The sequence below is a fragment of the Corapipo altera genome, unplaced genomic scaffold (genome assembly GCF_003945725.1).
Source record: "Corapipo altera isolate COAL_440 unplaced genomic scaffold, ASM394572v1 23b, whole genome shotgun sequence".
Classification (NCBI taxonomy): Eukaryota; Metazoa; Chordata; class Aves; order Passeriformes; family Pipridae; genus Corapipo; species Corapipo altera.
In genome coordinates, this window is record NW_020884885.1 from 9,767,889 (window position 1) to 9,786,244 (window position 18,356).

An 18,356-nucleotide genomic window follows, 5' to 3' on the forward strand; every position below is an offset into this window, starting at 1 on the left:
TAAAAATGGTACGATGGCTTACTTTAGCACTGCTGTATTGTTTTTCTTCTGTGACTTCCTGCTCAGGACAAAATACCTTTTTTCCATTTTTGGAGCATATACAAATTCCTTTCATGCGTCCTCACTAAAAAGGAGCCATCCCTAGAGCTATTGCAGCTTGTACTTTTAGATCTGGAGATCTCAAAACCATATTTCCTGTAAGGCAAAATTTGAATGTCAAAAATTGAGTGTCAAAAATAAAATATTAAGGTGATATACTCAATTTCAGTATAATTTCATAAATAATTTTGAAGTATACACTGTCAAGCTTTTAAGTGTCTTATTTGGGGAGGACAAAGGCTAGTAGAGGAGAGCAGAGCACTGCAGATCTTCCCAGTAGGTTTAATAAGGGGAACAGATAAATTTTTTAGTGGGAAGTTGCTGAAGAAATTAACAGAAAACCTTAGAGCATGAGAAATCTAATTCTTGTTTTGAACAGGCCAAAACTAATGTCTGTAGGATTAAGCAGGAGAACTACCTCGTGGGATGTGAGAATTGAAGCAATTTAAAAGCCATGCTGCAGAGTCAGGTTGTATTGTGTACTCATAGAAACCCCTCCGAGATGTAAAGAAGAGATGTTGGGTGAGTATCAGACTGATTGCTGAAGCACATAACTGACAAGAGAGTAGGTGTCTCCTGGAATGTAAGGCTTTATAGTTTGTTTTAAGGTTTTAAAAAAATATTGGCAAATATACTCATAAAATTTCTGGAAACCAACTCCATGGCATGGAGTTGTATCCTCTCTCCCTCCAGGGAGTGGGGCAGTTTTGGCCTGCTGGTCTTACCACAGCTATGAGGCAAACAAGGTTGGTTTAAATCATACCTTCCCACTTGCTGATATAAATCATGATTAATGTGATTTAAATAATTCGTTTAAGCTTTGTTTTGCATTTGATACTGTGTTAAAAGGAAGCTTTAATCTAATTGGTTAGGCTCACTTAGTACTACTTGCAAAACAGGACGATACAGTGTATCTACATGCATCCATTTATGGTATTTCACAGTTAATGTTTACATTGCAAAATGGTCATTTGTATTTACTAGGTGATTTTCTTTCTTCAGGACTTGTACAAAACTGCATTTGAATAAAGAGGTCAAATCAGATGTGCACTTTTTTTATAGTTATACTGTAGTCACACAAATCATGCACTGCATACATAAAAGAAAATATGCTTACTGGAGTGTGTGCTATTAAATCTGACTTATTCTGTCAGGGTAGTGTTATCTGTACTTAGCAGAATGAACTAGTTGTTTTTGGTCATTGTGTCCTTCCAGATCTTACAGTGAGCATAACTCATTGTCCTTTGTCTTGTTTTTCTTCGGAGACTGGAAGAGAGAGACACCTCCCACCCATTTCATGCTGCCTCCCCCAGCTTTGAGTGAACTAATTTTATAAGTGAATTGAAGAAACTAATGCTTCTACCTTTTTAAAGAAAGATCTGTTTTGTACTTCAGTGGATCCTGGTTCTGCAGACTCAGTGGCTTTCTTGAGTTTAGGAATTACACTCTTTAAACATCCAGCAGCCATTTGCTGCTTGAACAGGGGGGGCCTGTGTTTGTTTAAATGGTTGTTTTAGTCTTTATCATAAATTGCCATTAACTTGGAAAATAAACTGAACAAGTGTAATCTTGAAAACTCTGTGTAAAATCCATTTAAAGGAAAACATTTGGAATTTAAATAGTCTCTTCTAGGGCCCTTATGAAATGAGGGCAAAGAGGTAGGCTTGTACAAAAGCTCTGTAGTGTATCTTGGTTGCCAGGGACATACATGCAGAAATGTGCCAGCCCCCAAAGGACTCCGCATGCCTTGCCAGTGACTTTTCCTGGAGGATTTCACACGGTCAGGCTGTTAGATATGCACATCTAGTGGCTTTTTGCGCACCTACCGGCAGAAACTCACATGCAACTTTGTGTGGGCACGTGAACTTGCACTGGAACAGCCTTTGAGACCTGCTGTGATGGTGCATGCCTTGACGTGCAGGCACACATGCACATGCAGAATCCTGTGGGCAGCCCTCACCAGGCTGCTTTGGCTTGCATGAGAAGTGCCACCGAGGCAGGGCAGCTCACCCAGCTGCAAGCTCTGAGAGTAGAAGGAGAAGTTGTCACCTGGCCTTCAAACACCAACTTTGTGATTCTGGTCTTCTGATTGTCTGCTTTCCACCCTTGGCCATTTTCTGTAGGAGAGGAATAATATTCTAGTTCCCATTAAAGGGCCAGGAAGAAGTTCAAAAGGTGGGCTTTAGTGTTTAAAACTGGTGAGGTGGACAGATTCTTAGGCATCTGCAGGTCTGGGCAGGAAGCCTTAGGTAAGTATGTGCTTTAAAGTCTATAGCATGTGGACAGGCAAGGTTGCACTGCTCCCTCTTTAAGGAAGGTATCAGAATCCCTTAGCGAAGAAAGAGGGAACTCCTGTTGTGAGGAGTGTTTTAAACTGGAAAATAATATTTTAAAATGTAGGAGGTAAAATAACCATAAATCATATAATGGAGTCTCTGTTATCTGTCTGTGTCTGAGAAGAGGGGACGTAATTTTCTGGCGTACATGGAGCTGAAAAAAAATTTTGCCTTCATCTGTAGAAAACTCCCAAGTTGCTGTTTGTTCTTCCAGAAATAGAACAGGAGTGGAGAAAGGAGAAGCCTTTGTCTGAGGAAAACATGAATTTTCTCCCTATCACCTGTACTTTAAAGACATTTTCTATCGTGCTGCTTTTAAGCAGCAACCTGGGGGTGAAGGCTGAAGAAAAAATAAGAAGAGACTGCAGACTTTGTACTCCCTTGTTTCAGTATCATCTTCGACTGCTACTCTCTGATACTTGCTCTGGGTGGTGCCTTTAGCAGTGTCCCAGAATCGGCAGGCCATCCACACCCTTCTTGCTTGATACAAGGATCAAAATAAGAAATGGACCCACCTGTTGGCTTAGCCCCATTGCCCACTCCCGCGCACTTGTATGTGTGCTCATGTTTTCCAGCCCTGATCTTGGATTCACATTTGTTGCTGAGAAGTCAAGGTGACATGAGCGCTCTGATGGGGTAATGTTTGCTTGCTGGCTTCATACAGACCCTCCTGGAGTGTCAGTCTTTGTAGGATCCCTGGTTTGTCTGTGGGTCGTGTGTGATGGCTTCCTTCTCCTTGTGGCAGGGAATGTTTCAGCGTTGGGAATAGATTGGGCTCCTTGCAGCATGATGCTTGTGACAGACTCACATGGTCTGATGGTTACATTCTTTCACTTTTTTGTGTTGGGGCCTTTGTACAGACTTTCAATTTGTTCTGGGCTGCATTATTGGGGCGATAGGAAATCATTGCACCTCCACTGTCTTTGTGCTTTGGTAGGGCTCTTTCTGCCTGGATGAGGGTGAGGCCTCCTGGGTGCTTGGAGATAACCTGTGAGGAGAGTCAGTGACTCTGGTTTCTCACTGGTGGGTGTGCTATGAGTGCAGCCATTTCACTGGCTGGTGTTTGAGCAGTGGACTCTGTCCGGCTCTGGACTGTTTTCCAGCTGAGTATTTGTGGTGATGTCAGGCAGTGTGAGAAGGGAACATGACTTGGCAGGACAAAGTCTGCAGAAAGTTCAGCTCCACACTTGGCCAAGAGCCTCAGAGGGAATGAGATCTACACGCACATTCTCCTACACAGCCTGTCACACGCCCTCTCACATGCTCCTTCCTGTCACAGGAATCTCTTTCTCTCATTTTCATACCTTTAACCCCTCCCTCCTAGATTTTGCCTGGTGGGTTTATAAAACCCAAAAAAGTCCTTTGTATGCTGCTGTTACTGTGCCCTTGTTAAGGGTTCAGTTGCAATGACCCCCAAAATCAGAAATAGCCCATACAGGCCAGGATCCAGAATAGTAGTCAAAAGCAGGGCAAGTTTACTTTGCAACAAAGCACTTAATAGTCCTTTATTCTGACCTGCACTCCTCTGCCAGTCTTCATTGTATTTCTTGGCAGCTCTTCTGATCTTTATTGCTCTACTGCAGTCTTCTGTCTGGTCTAGGTTTGGACATATACATCTGCAACTCCTGCATCTCTCTCCTGTTCTTCTAAAAGCAGTATTAGCAAAACCTGCCAAGATACATCCCTTTTAATGATTGAGTGGAATAGACTAACAGTCAGGCTTAGTCTGGAGCAATTTAAAACTCTGTTCCAGTATCCCTCTGATCTGTTCTTTATATGGGTATTTCTGTGGCACTGTAATTTCTTCCTGACCTCTGTGCTACATCTAGGGATGATATTTCTATGAATGGAAATGGTGCTTTCCCCTACTGCCCTTAAGGGAATATTAATGAGTTTCCTGCCTGTTTTGTAATCCGGTACTGTATTTCTGTTTTGCCTGTGAGGGGTAGTATTTATTTTGATTGATGCTTTTAGGTGGGATGGTGCTTGGATACAAAGTGCTATATAGATACATTATTAAAAGGCTGTTTCCCAGAAACTATCATGTATCAGTTAACAGCATGCTGATGGAAGTACACTTGAGGTGGGAGAAAAGGAGGAAATCAGAAAAATGAACAAACAGTTGCACTGTAAGCAGCCCTCCCCTTCTGTTCTTTCCTCTTTTGCCTCTGTTCTTCATGTCCTCTAATTTCATAGCTGGTAGAGGATGAAGAAGACTAGTTTGAAAGAGAAGGTGGCCTGGACAGGGGTTATGAATTGAGGGCTTTTAAGTTTTCTTTTTGGCATTGCTGTGATACATCCTACAGCTTTGTGTCCTTTGTCATCTTGTCTTCCTGGTAAAATGCTGCAGCTGCTTCTTTTTGCTTTTTTCTTTTTAATAGCTCAGTGAACTGAGGAGCCAACAGCAGTTTGGAGTCCTGTGTTGAAGAGATGAACTGAGGCAGTCTGGGGAGCTGAGCAGATTTCCCTTTTGTGATGCCAGCCAGTAAAGGTGCTTGGCTAGAATAGGCAAGGGTCATGAAATGTTATTTCCTTACTGCATAGTTCAGTGGAGATTAAATTATTTTTTAAGGAAACAATCAGGTGAACAGTACGTTGTGGGATTATTTATCATTTTCTACATACAGAAAAAAGGCCTGCAGTGCTCTTTTCTAGACATAATCTAGTAGATTCTCTATGGACTAGGTTTAGCCGCTTTCCCTGGCATCTCCACTACCAGGATGTTCTTTTGGGTATTCATTCTTACTTCTCTCTTTTTTTTTTCTTTTCTTTTTTTTTTTTTTAACTCTAATCTCTTGCTTCAGTTTGGAAATCGCATTGGGATGACTTCTCAAATCTGCTGTGAGTCACACTCATGTTCCCTGAAGGGGGGATGTAACATCTGTGGAATTAAGGGTCATAAAGGAGGAATGTAGGATCCATGGTGGAGTTTTTATTCTGTAATGTGGTGCAACGGTGAAAGTCCGCAATGACTGAAGAGGCTTCTCTAACTCTCCCCCCTTCCTGCCGACTCCTGTGCAAGCCTAGTTTCAAAAAAACAGCTTTTTGGACCTAGTTGAATATTGCCATTACCTCTGATCTCGATGACACTGTATATTTCCTGTCTCTTGTAAACTCTGTTCTCTGGGAACATGATAGAAGCTCTTAAACTCTGGGCCTCACTTTTATGTTTTGCAAAGCTATATATAGTTGTGTAGAACAAGATATTGGTGGCTGAGTAAATACAGAGAAGGTGTCCAGAAAGAGATTGAGTCTGTGGGTATGTTTTCCATGCTGCCACACAGTGGCATTTATGAAGAAACTAAGGTGGTGGGGTCAGATCACATTTTCAGCCTTCAAGTAGGACATGATGTGCTGTCATTGCATGAAGGGTGTGTAAGAGCTGGTCAGCAGCAGGAGCTGTAAACATCTCAAGTTTAATTTTCCAAATTGAAGGGGGATTTTGTTAGTTAGATTATTTTATAGTAGGAAGTTTTCTTGGTTGCTTGAACACTTGATTTTATTCTTTTTTTGTTTGTTTGTTGGTGTGTGTATCTGGTACTGTGGTTTAGAAGTGTGAAAGAATGACGTCATTAGCCAATACAGGGGCCCTAGAAAGAAAAAGAGACACACAAACCAAAATCACCTTTACATAGATACATTTATATGTGCAAAGGGAAAAAAGGCTTACTGCTAGGATAGTTAAATTTGCTTGGAGAAGTTGAGAGGTATTGGTGAAAGAATGCTGTTGCTATTTTAAAGTGAGTTTCCATAGGGAAAATTTGCTATTATAGTTGATGCTGACAAACATATTCTGTAGACAAGGCTCCAGGCTGGATCCCCTCCCTTCCCCTTCCCAAGGAGTGGCACTGAGCTGCCCTTTGCTTCTCTGCTAGCAGGGGAGGGGGGTAGCTTCTTTGCTTTGTGTGTTTCATCCTTTTGGGTGTAGCACAGATGGGATTTTTCCTGTTGGAAGCCCCTATCAAAGCCTCAGTTTTGCTTCCTGCCATCTGAAGGTCGGTGCGATAGTGGTGTCGAGCTGTCGATGAGCTGGATTCGCAGCCAGACACGAGGGATTATTGCAGTTCAGCTGTAAAGAGCAAGTTCTGCCCATATTTATCCTGGTGGGTGCTGCAGAAGTTAGTGTTGCTCTGGAGTGGATGTGCTTGGTCTGCTTCCTGTGTTGGGACACTGGCTTCACAGCTCACCTGGCCAGACAGAATTGAGGAAGGATGACTTGTCATTTTACGAGATGGCTTGGAGGGGAGGGAAGGATGGTGGGATGCTGCTACTGTAACATCTTCCTTGCTGTAAACTGGTACATTCCCTAGTTTTTGCCATTCTTGAGGTGTTTATAATCTAGGTTAGCCAGAAGCTTGAAAACTGAGGCGACAGTAGAAAGCCTAGAAGGGATAGAATGGTCTGGAGATTTGTTACCCAGATTGGGCTTATGTTTTTTTCCAGGGTTCAAGGGAACTTGTGTCAATGGCCTTTTAAAGGAATTTCATGGCAGCAAGGTGGCCACATTGTTCCTGATATCACTTGTTGTTCATTTCCAGGAAACGGTCTATCGTCTTACCATAATCTCCCTGCCTCCCTCCCTCTCCCCGCCTCCCTCCCCTCTCTCTCCTCCCTTTCCTCTCCTTCTCCCTTTCCCCCTATCCACTTGTCTGCCTGTTTCTCCCTCCCTTTGTTAGAGGGACTGATACTTCCTTGCAAACAGGAAGAGAGGCGAGAGCAGCCCTGTGCGCAGTGTGAATGAACTCCAGTAACCTTGTCTCCTTTCTCCTCCTCTCAGTTGCAGAACCAAGGACATCTGGCAGTCGGGAGAGAGCGAGGGAGGAAACATAAAGGCACAGCCCATTTCAGGATCTTACCCACCCTGAAAGTGGTCACACATATGCTCTCTTTTTCCTCTTGCTCCATGTATTGACATGGCACTCTTTGATCAGGCAGAAACTGGGAGGTAGGCAAGGGCAAACTCAAAACTTCAGCCTTTGCCAGGCAAGGTACAATGAGAGGCAGGTGAGAGGGGAGGAAGCATCTGCTGCTGGATGAGGCATGTGAACAGGAGAGCTGGCTTGCAAAATAGTTGCTGTTGGGGGTGAGGAGTTGGCTTTGCAGAGCCTGTAGCTTCCCGGGTTGGACTGGTGTCAGCACATTCTGTCATCATCTGATATAAAATTTGGGAAGCCCTATTCCCAAAATGGGGGGTATCCACAAACTATGTAGGAAAGGAATCTTGTACTCTGCAGATCATAGACAAGGAGTGAGTTTGTTTATTTTATGTGGAGCAAAGCAAAAGTACTTTGGGCTTGTTCTTTCCCTGAATTATTGTATTCTGTTTGGTGGTGCAGTTGTGCTTTATGATCCTAATTCACTTTGCTAACCTGTTTGTTCAGTTGTTTCAGTCCTGTGTTCCTTCTTGCTTGATGTAGGGTGCAACTGGCTTGGAACTTCTGTTGCTGCCATTGTTTGTTTATAATAGCTATCCTGTGGGTGAAGAGTGCCTAAGTCCTATTAAGTTCAGATTCAGAAATGCCCACAGACCTCTTTGCATTTTGGTTGTAATATAAGGTTAATTTTGGAAGGAAAGTTATGCAGACTTCCTTCCAGTTTACCAGAACTCACCTTTAGGTTGTTTTTCTATAATAACCTGACTTTCCCTTCCTCGGTTTTCTTCTATTCCTTTTAAGCGTACCATCTTTCAGAATAATACTTTTCAGCCTAACACCATTGTTACACCTCTCCACTTCTCTTCCCAGTACTCTTTCCAACCAACTGACACTTGTTTGTTTATTTGAATCTGTTTGGTTGTTAGTCACTTCTGCTGTTGTTCTCTGAACCTCTGCCATGGTTTCCATACCTGACCTGGGTAGGAGACGGCATGCTTTGTGTTGAGACCAGACTAAAGCCAGCAAGAGCTGGATGCTGCAGTGAGAACCCAGTTCAAAGGACGAGACAAATGCGTAGGAAAAGGCCATGCCAAAAGTCAGCAAAGTCATGGGTAATAAAGGAGTTGGTCAACAGCAGGAGTAAAAGCCAAAGTGGAGTGGGGGTGGAGGACAGGCTCTGAAACTCAGAGCTAGAGTGGGAGAGGTGGGAATAAGACCCTTAATCTAAGGGCAGGAGACCAGAATGCAGCTGCCCGTCCCTGGGAAGCAGGCTGCGCAGCCGGGACTGACTTCTAGGACTCTTCTGCATAATTGTCAGAGGTGGCAACAACTTCAAAAGGTTCACAGACCAGTGCTACAAGCTTGGGCAGCTGCTCATGGTCAGCTGAAGCTTAGCTGGACAACAAATGAAAGCAGTCAGGAGGCCAAAGCTTTTCTTTATCAGCTTGGGACTGATGGTGGCTTACAGACTTCTTCCAGTTTGTGATTGCCTTTATGCTCCTGAGAGATCAAAATGGATAATGCAATTTCAAACTGTGTCCCTTCAGTTCTCTGTAGAGAGGGATTTACAGCAGGGACACAGAGCTAGTCTGTTCCCTGAGAGTTGCAGAACTGTTTTTCCCATTCTTCATAAACATACTGTTCAAAATCATTCTTTATGGTATCCTGTCGCACTGCTTTGCACACCCTGCATTTTCATGTTTTGTCCCTCCTGTTGTCAACCTGAAGGTGATTGTTTTTCCTCATAAATTTTGACAGTTTTCACATGTAATATTACTTAATTTTCAAAGTGACAGATTCTTTTTCTATCTTGAAAGGGCTTAGCTTTGTGCTGGTGCTGTAGTGTCCTGTAAAATCTCAGTCCAACAGTGGGTGTTTTTTCTTAGCCATTTAGATCTTACAGCCAGCATTTGATACCCAAGGTAGTGCCATCACTGTGTGAATTGTTGATTCCAGTGGAGACCATTTATGCGCTGCCCATTATGCGCTGCTGTGGGCCCAGCTTTCAGACATTGATTCACACTGGGGGCTGGCACTTGTATTGCATGTTAGAATATATTTAGAATCCAAAATACCAAATTATATCCCTGATTTGGTTACCTCTGAAAGATAGTCCTTCCTCTCAGATGCATTTGTTTGCCAACAACCTGTTAGGCCCATGCACAAAGGCACAGTCTTGTTGACACACAGCAAGCACAGTCATATTAACATATGTATACAAATGCAAGGTCTCTTCTGCTGATGCTGACATGCTGCAGAGCAAAAGATGTATGCTTGTGATTCATTACAGAACTGAAACATAGCCATATATTTTTCCCTTGACAGAACACTGTTGGATATTGTAATTTATAGGGCAAGGACTGTGATGAGTAAATCCTGTTTTGAAAGATCCCAGAGACTTGAACAAACTTCCTAAAAATCTACTATTTCATCTGAACATCCAGTATTTGGAGGTAAAGGGCTCGTTGTACTATTCCTCTGATTATTCCTGTGTTCCATAGCACAGTTTCTTCAGAGATATGCTTGCATCTGGTCTGATTCCTGATCGTTAAACTTCTCACAGAAGGCACCAAACAAGAAATACAGGGAGAGGACAGCACTGTTTAGCAGAAGTGTCACAGTAACTACATCTGGCTTATTTGGTTTCTTTATGTGCTGTGCTGGTCAGTGCTATCTCCTTTACTTATCCTCAATGAATGTTGGACAATAGTTTGGTATATTCTGTAGCTTTGTGTCTGTTGATGACAGATCAGATCAAAGACTTCCAGAAGAATGCATAAGTGCTTCATCTGGCTTGGAAGAGGACTCCAGCTGAGAGAATGGAATGAGACTTGCTGGAGGGAGTGATGAATGTTTCTGGCATTTAGCATGAGATACAAGAGCCAGGGCTGCCATCTTTAGTCTCTGAAAAAAGCAGTACTTTCTGATGCAAGAGTGCTGATCTGGAGACCATCAGTATCTGTGTTGTTCAGTTGTCTCAAAAGAAGGGAAGAAGGAAGAAATGGAGTAGGGCAAGGCTGGTAGCGACACATTTCAGAAGTGTTTAGTGTCATATTTGATACATGGGTGGCAAGGGCTGGCAGAAAATTGTTTCCCTCAACCTTTCATCTCTATGTGTTTCCTCATTGGAATATGTCTGGTCATCAGGTTCCTCTGTTCAAGACTCTGAAGTGATTAGAAGTGATTGCTTCATTTCTTGTCCCTTGGCCAGTCCTGGGTTCTAAAACTGAAGGAGCTGAGACAGACAGTGGGAGGTAACATAGCAGATTATGTCAAGAAGACAGTGTTCCCTCTTGTAGTTATGGCTTGCATCACCTTTCTGCATTTTTAGTTGAAGTGGTGGTGCAGATCGGAAGATGCGAATCTCTAATAACATGATTCTTAGTACAAAACTTAACAAGATTTCTCGTCATTTTAAAACAATCCTCATGCATTTCTGTGAAAATTAAGTCCCGGGTCTTGTTATACAACCTCTCACTTGTGTGCATGTGTGGAAAATGGTAGTTTGGGTTTCTTTACCTAGCACTAGAGTGCTGCTGTTTGTAGTTAGGTCAGTTTTCCACAGCCTGCAACTGTTACTGCACCTACAAAACCAAAAGACACTGTGTCTTAAGAGCAGAGAAGACAAGCAACCTTTCCTATCTGACCCATTCTGTTTTGGGAAGGCTGGAGGCTGGTGCATGAAGCAGGAACACGTGGGTTTGTTTTACAGCACGAAGATAGTGGCTTGTAGGCCTTATCCCTTGCTTTGTCCTGGAGGTGCACAGGAATTTATACTCCCTTCCCTCTTGGTAGCTGCAGACTTCTCAGGATGTCTGCAGTCTCTTAGACACACCCCTTTGGGCTCCAGATGTCTTGCTGACAGCAAGTTTCACTCTTGCAGTGTCAGTCAGGGTTGTGTGGATCACACAGTTTTGAAATTCCATCAAACTGTACTCTCCTGTTTGTTTTTTTTTTTTCCGGAATACATTGCCATTATGGCTGGTATGCAGTAAGACTGGGTCACTGAACTGAAGGCGGTGGGGCCTGAGCACTGTCTCTCAGTTCCTCAGCTGGGGGATCAAACTCTTCCTTTGAAAAATTGCTGTGGTACTGCTGCTGGTGATTCATTCTGCACAATAATTAATCTTTGAGTGAGTCTGTTGCATGGTGTAAAGGAATGTGGAGATGAACAGAGGCAGTATGCTTACCTTTCTTATTTCATGCCCAAACATATCTGGAGACATCTGATATTGGCATCAGTGAGGAGCTTACATAGGACTGGGAATACAACTCCGGTGTGGGTTTGTTTCAATGAAGTTCCTGTCTCCATCTGGTGTTCTGTGCCTCTCCAAGATTCTCAGCTGCTGCAGGATTTTCTGGGGAGACTTTTTTTAAAAAAAAGTTGGTTGTGATAGCCACATTGTTCCTTTGAGGACCATGAGTCTCTTTGAATTGGTTGCAAATCACACTGTAGCCTCCCACGGCAGAATTTCTTCCTTTATATGGCTTTGAGTTTCGTATTTGCTGTCACTGCTTTTGTCCTAGATAGTCTCTTTCTTTCCCCAGCAATTCAGTGGCTGCATGCACCAAAGGGGAGGAGGGAGCTCTGAATTGCTTATACAGTCTGAGGCTGTATTTACAAAGGTCACGTGAATTAATGTGCACTGTGGGTTTTAACACCTGCATCCACAGTGTAATGGGAGATGGCAGGAGCTCAGCAGGCTTGACAGTATGACTTGGTTTTATACTTAATGACTGGTTTAGAGTACTGGGAGTGGGTGGTTTGTGGAAGCATTGCTTTCATCCTTGTCTTTGGTATTCTAAGAAAAATTGCGTGGTCTGGTCCAGATATCCAGGAGGGAAGAAGGGATGTTAGATGGTGGGTCCTCTGCCTCTTGATGGTCAGCACTGCAGTATGTGAGGCATGCCCCTAATTACCTGATACTTTTGTATTTGAGCTGCTGCAGAGCTTTCTGTCACCTCTTGTCTTTCAGAGAGTGACAGGCTTCCAGTCGTGAGCTCAATCACTCAAGTTAAACCGGTACAGGCCTTTCACGTAGTTGCTTTTTAAACCAGTTAATCTCTTTAGCTTGCATTGGTAAATCACTGAGTTAAGATCAACTGATCAAATGCATGTTCAATCAGATTAAGGGTGTTTACATTAGCAGTTTGCATCAGTTTCACTGAGTCTGTGTAGTCAAATCAGTAGGGCCTTTTTCTGTGCAGGTGGGGATTTTTGGAAGAAGTGATTGGATTTGCTCTGCAGTTTCAGGTTCTGTAGTGGAGTTCAGGCTGTATAATGAAAATGCTTTTCAATATGGTTTCTACGTTCCAGAAAAGCTATCCTCAGTAGGTTGGTGGTGAATCTGTTTGTGAGGGTGGCATCATGGTCATTCGCTATAGGTATGATGCTGGTTTTCAATTGTTACCTGTAAGTGAAGGGAGGATTTATCATCTTTGATACATCATCGATCTTTCTCACAGTCTTTGGCTACTGATAGTAATAGGGAACTTCAGTGTTTATAGTCTCTGCTAAATAATTATCTTGTACAGTTTTCTATATGCTCTGCAATATATGCTACAAAATCCAGGGCAGCTGGCAGCAATGAGCTATTTGTTTGTTACTAGAAGCTTTAACAAAGGCCACTGGTTATAAAGTCTGAAATTTCCCTCTTACACACTTGGATAGGTCAGGGCTGAAGTGCCCTGGTGGTGTTAGCAATAGTGAAGACTTTTTCTGCTTTGATAAATCTTTCAGCAATAAAAGGATAGTTTTGCACCTGGATGTGCTAATCTTGTACCTTTTACCACAGTTTGCTCAAATACTATGTTTCAAGAGTATAAACATTGATAAAACAAAGCTAAGTAAGGAAATGAAATCTTGAAGCTTGCTTGTGGTACAACCCTTAATAGATTTTGGAAATTAATATCTCAATAGTTGAACTCTTGCCTCTTTTGCATCTGTTTGTTTTTTCCACAGGTACTTCCTTTCTGACTTTGAGTAGCAGAGAAAAACTAAAGACCTTGAAGAAAGACACCTACAGCCCCTTGCTTGGCAGAAACAATGCTGCAGCGATGAGATTACAGTGAGCCCTTCCTGTGTGACCTCCATGGGTCCCACTCAACTCAGCACACAGGATCATGGGAAGAGGGTGGCAAGTGTATTTGAGATGGAGGAGGAAGGGCTTTCGCTCTTCCCTGGCTCAGAGAACCCCCCTGAGCATGCAGGTATGGAAAAATTCTTACTAAATCCATGCAAGCTAAAGGCTGTCCATTCTTTCAGCTGCAAGCAGAATTTGATAGTTGGCAGAATTTTAGGGCAAATTCTGAAGTGCTTGAGGCACTCAGAGATAATGTCTAAGAATAGAAGCAGTTACTGATAATTGAAGACAACTGGGTTTATGTGGGTGATAAATATTTTGCTTATTTGACCTTTTAGAGGCTGGGTTCATGGCACTAAAATGAATTTATTTTTGTTAGCCTTATCAAAAGCTGCTGAGCAATTAAGTTTTACTACAGGTGACAATCCAACAAGGATAGGTGGTGCAAAGAAATGATAGATTTTTGCAGATTCATATAATGGGAAGACGGTAGAAGTTTCCTCTACGTATTTCTTAGGTTAACTGAGGTTAAAGAGCATCAGGAAATAGAATGGAGATTTTGTAGTTAAAATTGCTGCTCATGGCCACAATCCTACACTGTAAGAGACATAGTGTAGCATCTCTGGACAGGTAACAGGTAAAAAAGGAAAACACATGTGCATAATGTCAGCAGCTTAATGAAAATATGACAAATAAATGTATTTGCTCAACTGTGAGGCAATGGGCAATCCCTGATATAAAAAGAAGAGGTAATCTGAACATTGAACGAGGACTCATCAGTAGAGTAGAAACAAAGAGAGTAATTAAAAGGTAATATATTAGCCAATAAAAGTCCTTAAACCGTATTTGAGGACAGGAAAAGAAAGCAATTGATAGATTGTTTCCTTACAAAAATGCAAGGAAAAAAGTCACAAAATGTGGAAAAAAAATATATAATAGGGTATCTTCCAAAGGAGGACCCTAATGAGAGCTAAAGATGGCATTCACGCTTGATATCTCTTACGTTATTTTTGTGTTATCTTTAACTACAGAAAATGACAATAATCAGCTATATAACTAAAATACTTAGTGTTCAGAGATGGAAAATAATTTGCATAGATCAGAGAATAAGCCTATCTGTCTCAATAAACCAGTCATAGAAAAGGTAATAAGGTGTTTATGTAATGTCTTAAAGGCAGCTAAGAAATCCACGAGATGGACAGACTCATCTGTAGAAAGTCATTGGATTACTCTGCTGTTCCTCAGAAGCATATGAACATCACTTAAGGCTTTGGAAAAGTTGTTATACCAGTTAGTCTGCCATTGCATATATTTATACTAAATAATCTGAAATAACTGTATACATTGCATAATTTCCTCTTGGTAATATATTGTGTGAGGAGAAATAATTGGTAATATACTGTGTGAGTCAAACAAGAAAGGAGAATATTAGAAATTTAACCTTTCTGATGACATTTTCTTGCTGAGAGTGAGAAGTGCAGGCTGAAATGAGTGACCTCCAGGCCTCTGTAAAGTCAGTGGGATTGAAAATCAACACCAAGATACTTATGACTGAAAACTAATATGTAGTGAGGAACACTAATAATGATTTCTGAGACTAAACTAAAATGGTTTACCCTTTCAGGAACTTGAGCAGAATAGTAAGTGTAAACAACAGTAAGGATTAGAAGTATTAGAACAGTAAGTACAAAAATAAGACATGCAATTGTAAACCTGATGTTGATCAGGAAATGCAGTAGCTGTGTCCTGCAAACCTATCTGTATGCATTAATTCCAGTGTAAAGGCTTTCCAGACATATCTAAACATAATCTGTAATACCTGACATACAGAAAAATACCTGCACTGTGAGCTGTGTAGAATGTCAGATGTTGACCTGTCTAGAGTTAAATGGAATGAAGAGAGAGATAGCTAGTAGGCTGGAATGCCTAATTTAAGGTGCATTGGAGAAAACCAAAGACGTTTTCAGAATACAGAGACGCTGCTAATATTAAGATCTCTCAGAATGATGTAGGAAGAGCTGGGAGCTGCTGCCTAAGACCATCTGAAATGTGAAGCAGTAGCGCAGGGCCTGTGTTTCAGATAGAATAACAAGGTTTAGTAAATGAACTGTCACTATGAGAGCGTTTCAGTTTTAGGAGTGGGGAGCACTCTCCTTGAAGAAGAAATGGTGGCTTTGGGGCTCCAAAGACTCACAGAGCTTGTGCGGTGTGCTGCTTGCCTGTATATACACTCTACGAGGTGCTGTGTTTTGTCTTGACAGTTTCCCCAAGTGTTCCAGTTACAGGGATTGCCTGCTCAGTCTGCTTTTTGTAGGGTCGCAGTTTCAGGACTGTTTTTTTGTCACTCTTAGATTGATGAACCATTTTTCCTTATTCTTGTGCATAAGTATGGCAGAGAATAGAACTAGGAGAACTGGAGGTGAGTTCTGAAGAAACTTACTTTCTGCACAGTCTTGGATTTCAGGTCAACTTTTTTGTGGGTCTTTCTCACATTGGGAACTTAACTGTAACTGGAAAGTGCAGAAGAGCATCTGACCTGAACATGTTTTGGCTCTTCCACTCTGTTTTGCAGAGGAGCAAGTGTGAAGCTATATTTGTTTATATATTTGAGGTGAAACCTTGGGGATTATGTCGGTGGTTAGTTTGTTGCAGAAGATATACCTGTCTAGAAGGGGAGTGTGTGAAACAGGAGGCTTAATCTTTTCATCCATGTGTTTGGGAGATGGTGGGTTTGAGTGAGGATATTGGTTATTTTAAGGAATGTGGCAGTCAGCTGCAAACATGCTTCCTTCATGTGTGGGTTTTTTTGTTTGTTTGTTTTTTTCCCCTGGGTACTGTTCATTTCAGCAGAAAATCCCCCCTTGAAGCGGAAGAAGGGCCCAGCCCCTAAGATGCTGGGAAACGAAGTGTGCAGCGTGTGTGGGGACAAGGCCTCTGGCTTCCACTACAACGTGCTGAGCTGTGAAGGCTGCAAGGGCTTCTTCCGCCGCAGCGTCATCAAGGGAGCACAGTACCTCTGCAAGAACGGTGGCAAGTGCGAGATGGACATGTACATGCGTCGCAAGTGCCAGGAGTGCCGGCTGCGCAAGTGCCAGGAAGCGGGCATGAGGGAGCAGTGTGAGTGCAGGAAATGGTGCATGGGGGCATGGTGATGTTGGGACAGGAGGCGTGTGTGAGCAGGCTGCGGGGGTGATGGGTGTAAAGCAGGGGCAGTGTGAATGCTTGGGGAGGAGGGGACACAACCATGCAGGCTGTGTGTTGGAATGTGTGTGGGAAGTCACGGAGAGCTTAGCAGGGATCACATGGGGTGGTGAGGCTGTTGGTGGAACACCACTGGTGTGCTGAGAGCCGCAGCCTTGCTTTATTCCTTATAAGAACTTGTGGACTGTGAGAGCAGAGGAAGGACTCGCACATTCTTCAGGATGCTGTGAAGTGTATGAGTAAACTCAGGCTTCTGTCCTGTGATCAGGACTGCAGGATCGGTCACCATGCTCCTTGAACAACAGGCACTTTCCTTTCCCTCCCACTGTGAGCTTGTGACAGAGGTCAAGGGCAGCACCACAGTACTGCAGCTGTGTTTGTGCAAGAGCTGATCTCACTGCTCCCTTTAGTGAAATCTGCTATTTTTCTCACACAAGTAATAAGGCTGTTGTTCCTGAATATTCACCAGTGTTTCTGCTCACATGTCAGGAACAGCTCTCCTTGGCCAAGGCATCCAAGTTTCATCCCTTTGGTGGCCAAGACTGACTGAATGGGTGCTTGATTAATGTTAGATCTGTGTGAAGTCTCCTTTTCTGACATCCAGCACCCAGAACAGTGAGGAACAGGGAGTATTTCAGAAACATCTTGTAAAATAATGCTACACCAAGGAGACATGCTGTTTGGTTTTTCTAGCATAAAACAAAGCACATCAGTATCTGTCTCACTGGTTTGTATCAGCATTACATATGCTGTGTTTACCTCATTTGCCCCTGTTCCTGAGAGCTACAAAACAGATATATTTGAAAAGAGATGTGGTAAGACTGCCTGTTCACTTTGCTTCTCTTTTGTTGCAGGTAGAGAGAGCCTCAGTATGTTTCTGTATTTACTCATTGTCTTGTGTTGAAGACAGCTCAGGAAAATTAGGTCAAAAGTGTTATTATTAAGAGCTTGGCAATTCCTGTCAGTGCTGTAATCCCTACTGCAAATTTGCTGTGTTAATTTTGACAGAAAGGGAGGGCTTTTTCCTCCAGCTGTTTCACTTGGAAGGTCATTCCAGAACTTCCCCCTTGTAATTGCTGGAAACATTCTTCTAATTCCCAGACTGAAGTTATTCATGGCCAGTTTATTGTTCTTAAACCAGTGTGAACTGTGAGGTTAAATAGTTCCTTCCTGGCAAACCAAGTAAGTTAGATTGCTTTGAATTTAGCATGGTGCAGAAGCTTGCACATAGGCAGTTTTCAAGATTCAGTAATAGCCAAGTGACAAGTTACCAGTTATAAATCCTTTGTGCATCTGAGTCCCAAGTTGAGGGATTGTAGTCACTTGAATTAAGTACTTGCCTTCTTAAACTAACACTGTGAGTAGCATTCTCTAATCTTACAGGTCCTCCTTATTTTGGTAATTGTATTGAATGTCTTTGCTGTTAGAATTGTAAATTTTATGTGTGCGTGTACCTGTGCATGCATCTTCCCTGTTAGAATTCGGGGATAAAGGGCCCTCTCAGCTTGAATGTGTTATGTTCTTTATCTATCCTTCCAATTCCAGAGTACTCTCTCACAGTAATTCTCCAGTTCGTCTTCATGTTTAACATGATTCATTTAAGAAGCGTAAGTGTATAATTGTTCAGTTTTGGACCCTGCTTTCCTGTATAGCAACTATGTGTCTTTGTTACCTGTGCATAAAAAAACGGCCAAAGAATCTTTCAGCACTTTTAAAATCTTGTTTGTAAGTCAAGCTTTGTTTATTTATCTTTCTTCCTGAAG

The 18,356-nt window shown here is 42.4% G+C and overlaps 1 protein-coding gene across 6 annotated transcripts in view; it reads left to right on the top strand.

The window, feature by feature from the left end:
• NR1H3 (nuclear receptor subfamily 1 group H member 3) overlaps nucleotides 1–18,356 on the top strand; it is a 32,878-nt gene that overhangs the window by 6,398 nt on the left and 8,124 nt on the right. For 2 of the 6 annotated variants that reach the window (XM_027642418.1, XM_027642421.1), the window contains exons 2-3: nucleotides 13,272–13,519; nucleotides 16,240–16,509. In XM_027642418.1, the coding sequence (XP_027498219.1) occupies nucleotides 13,402–13,519; nucleotides 16,240–16,509 (388 nt within the window). In that variant the 5' untranslated portion in view covers nucleotides 13,272–13,401. Of the gene's footprint in view, nucleotides 1–12,358; nucleotides 13,520–15,053; nucleotides 15,073–16,239; nucleotides 16,510–18,356 lie in introns of those variants that run through there. The other 4 variants (XM_027642422.1, XM_027642419.1, XM_027642423.1 and 1 more) reach the window with 4 other exon arrangements.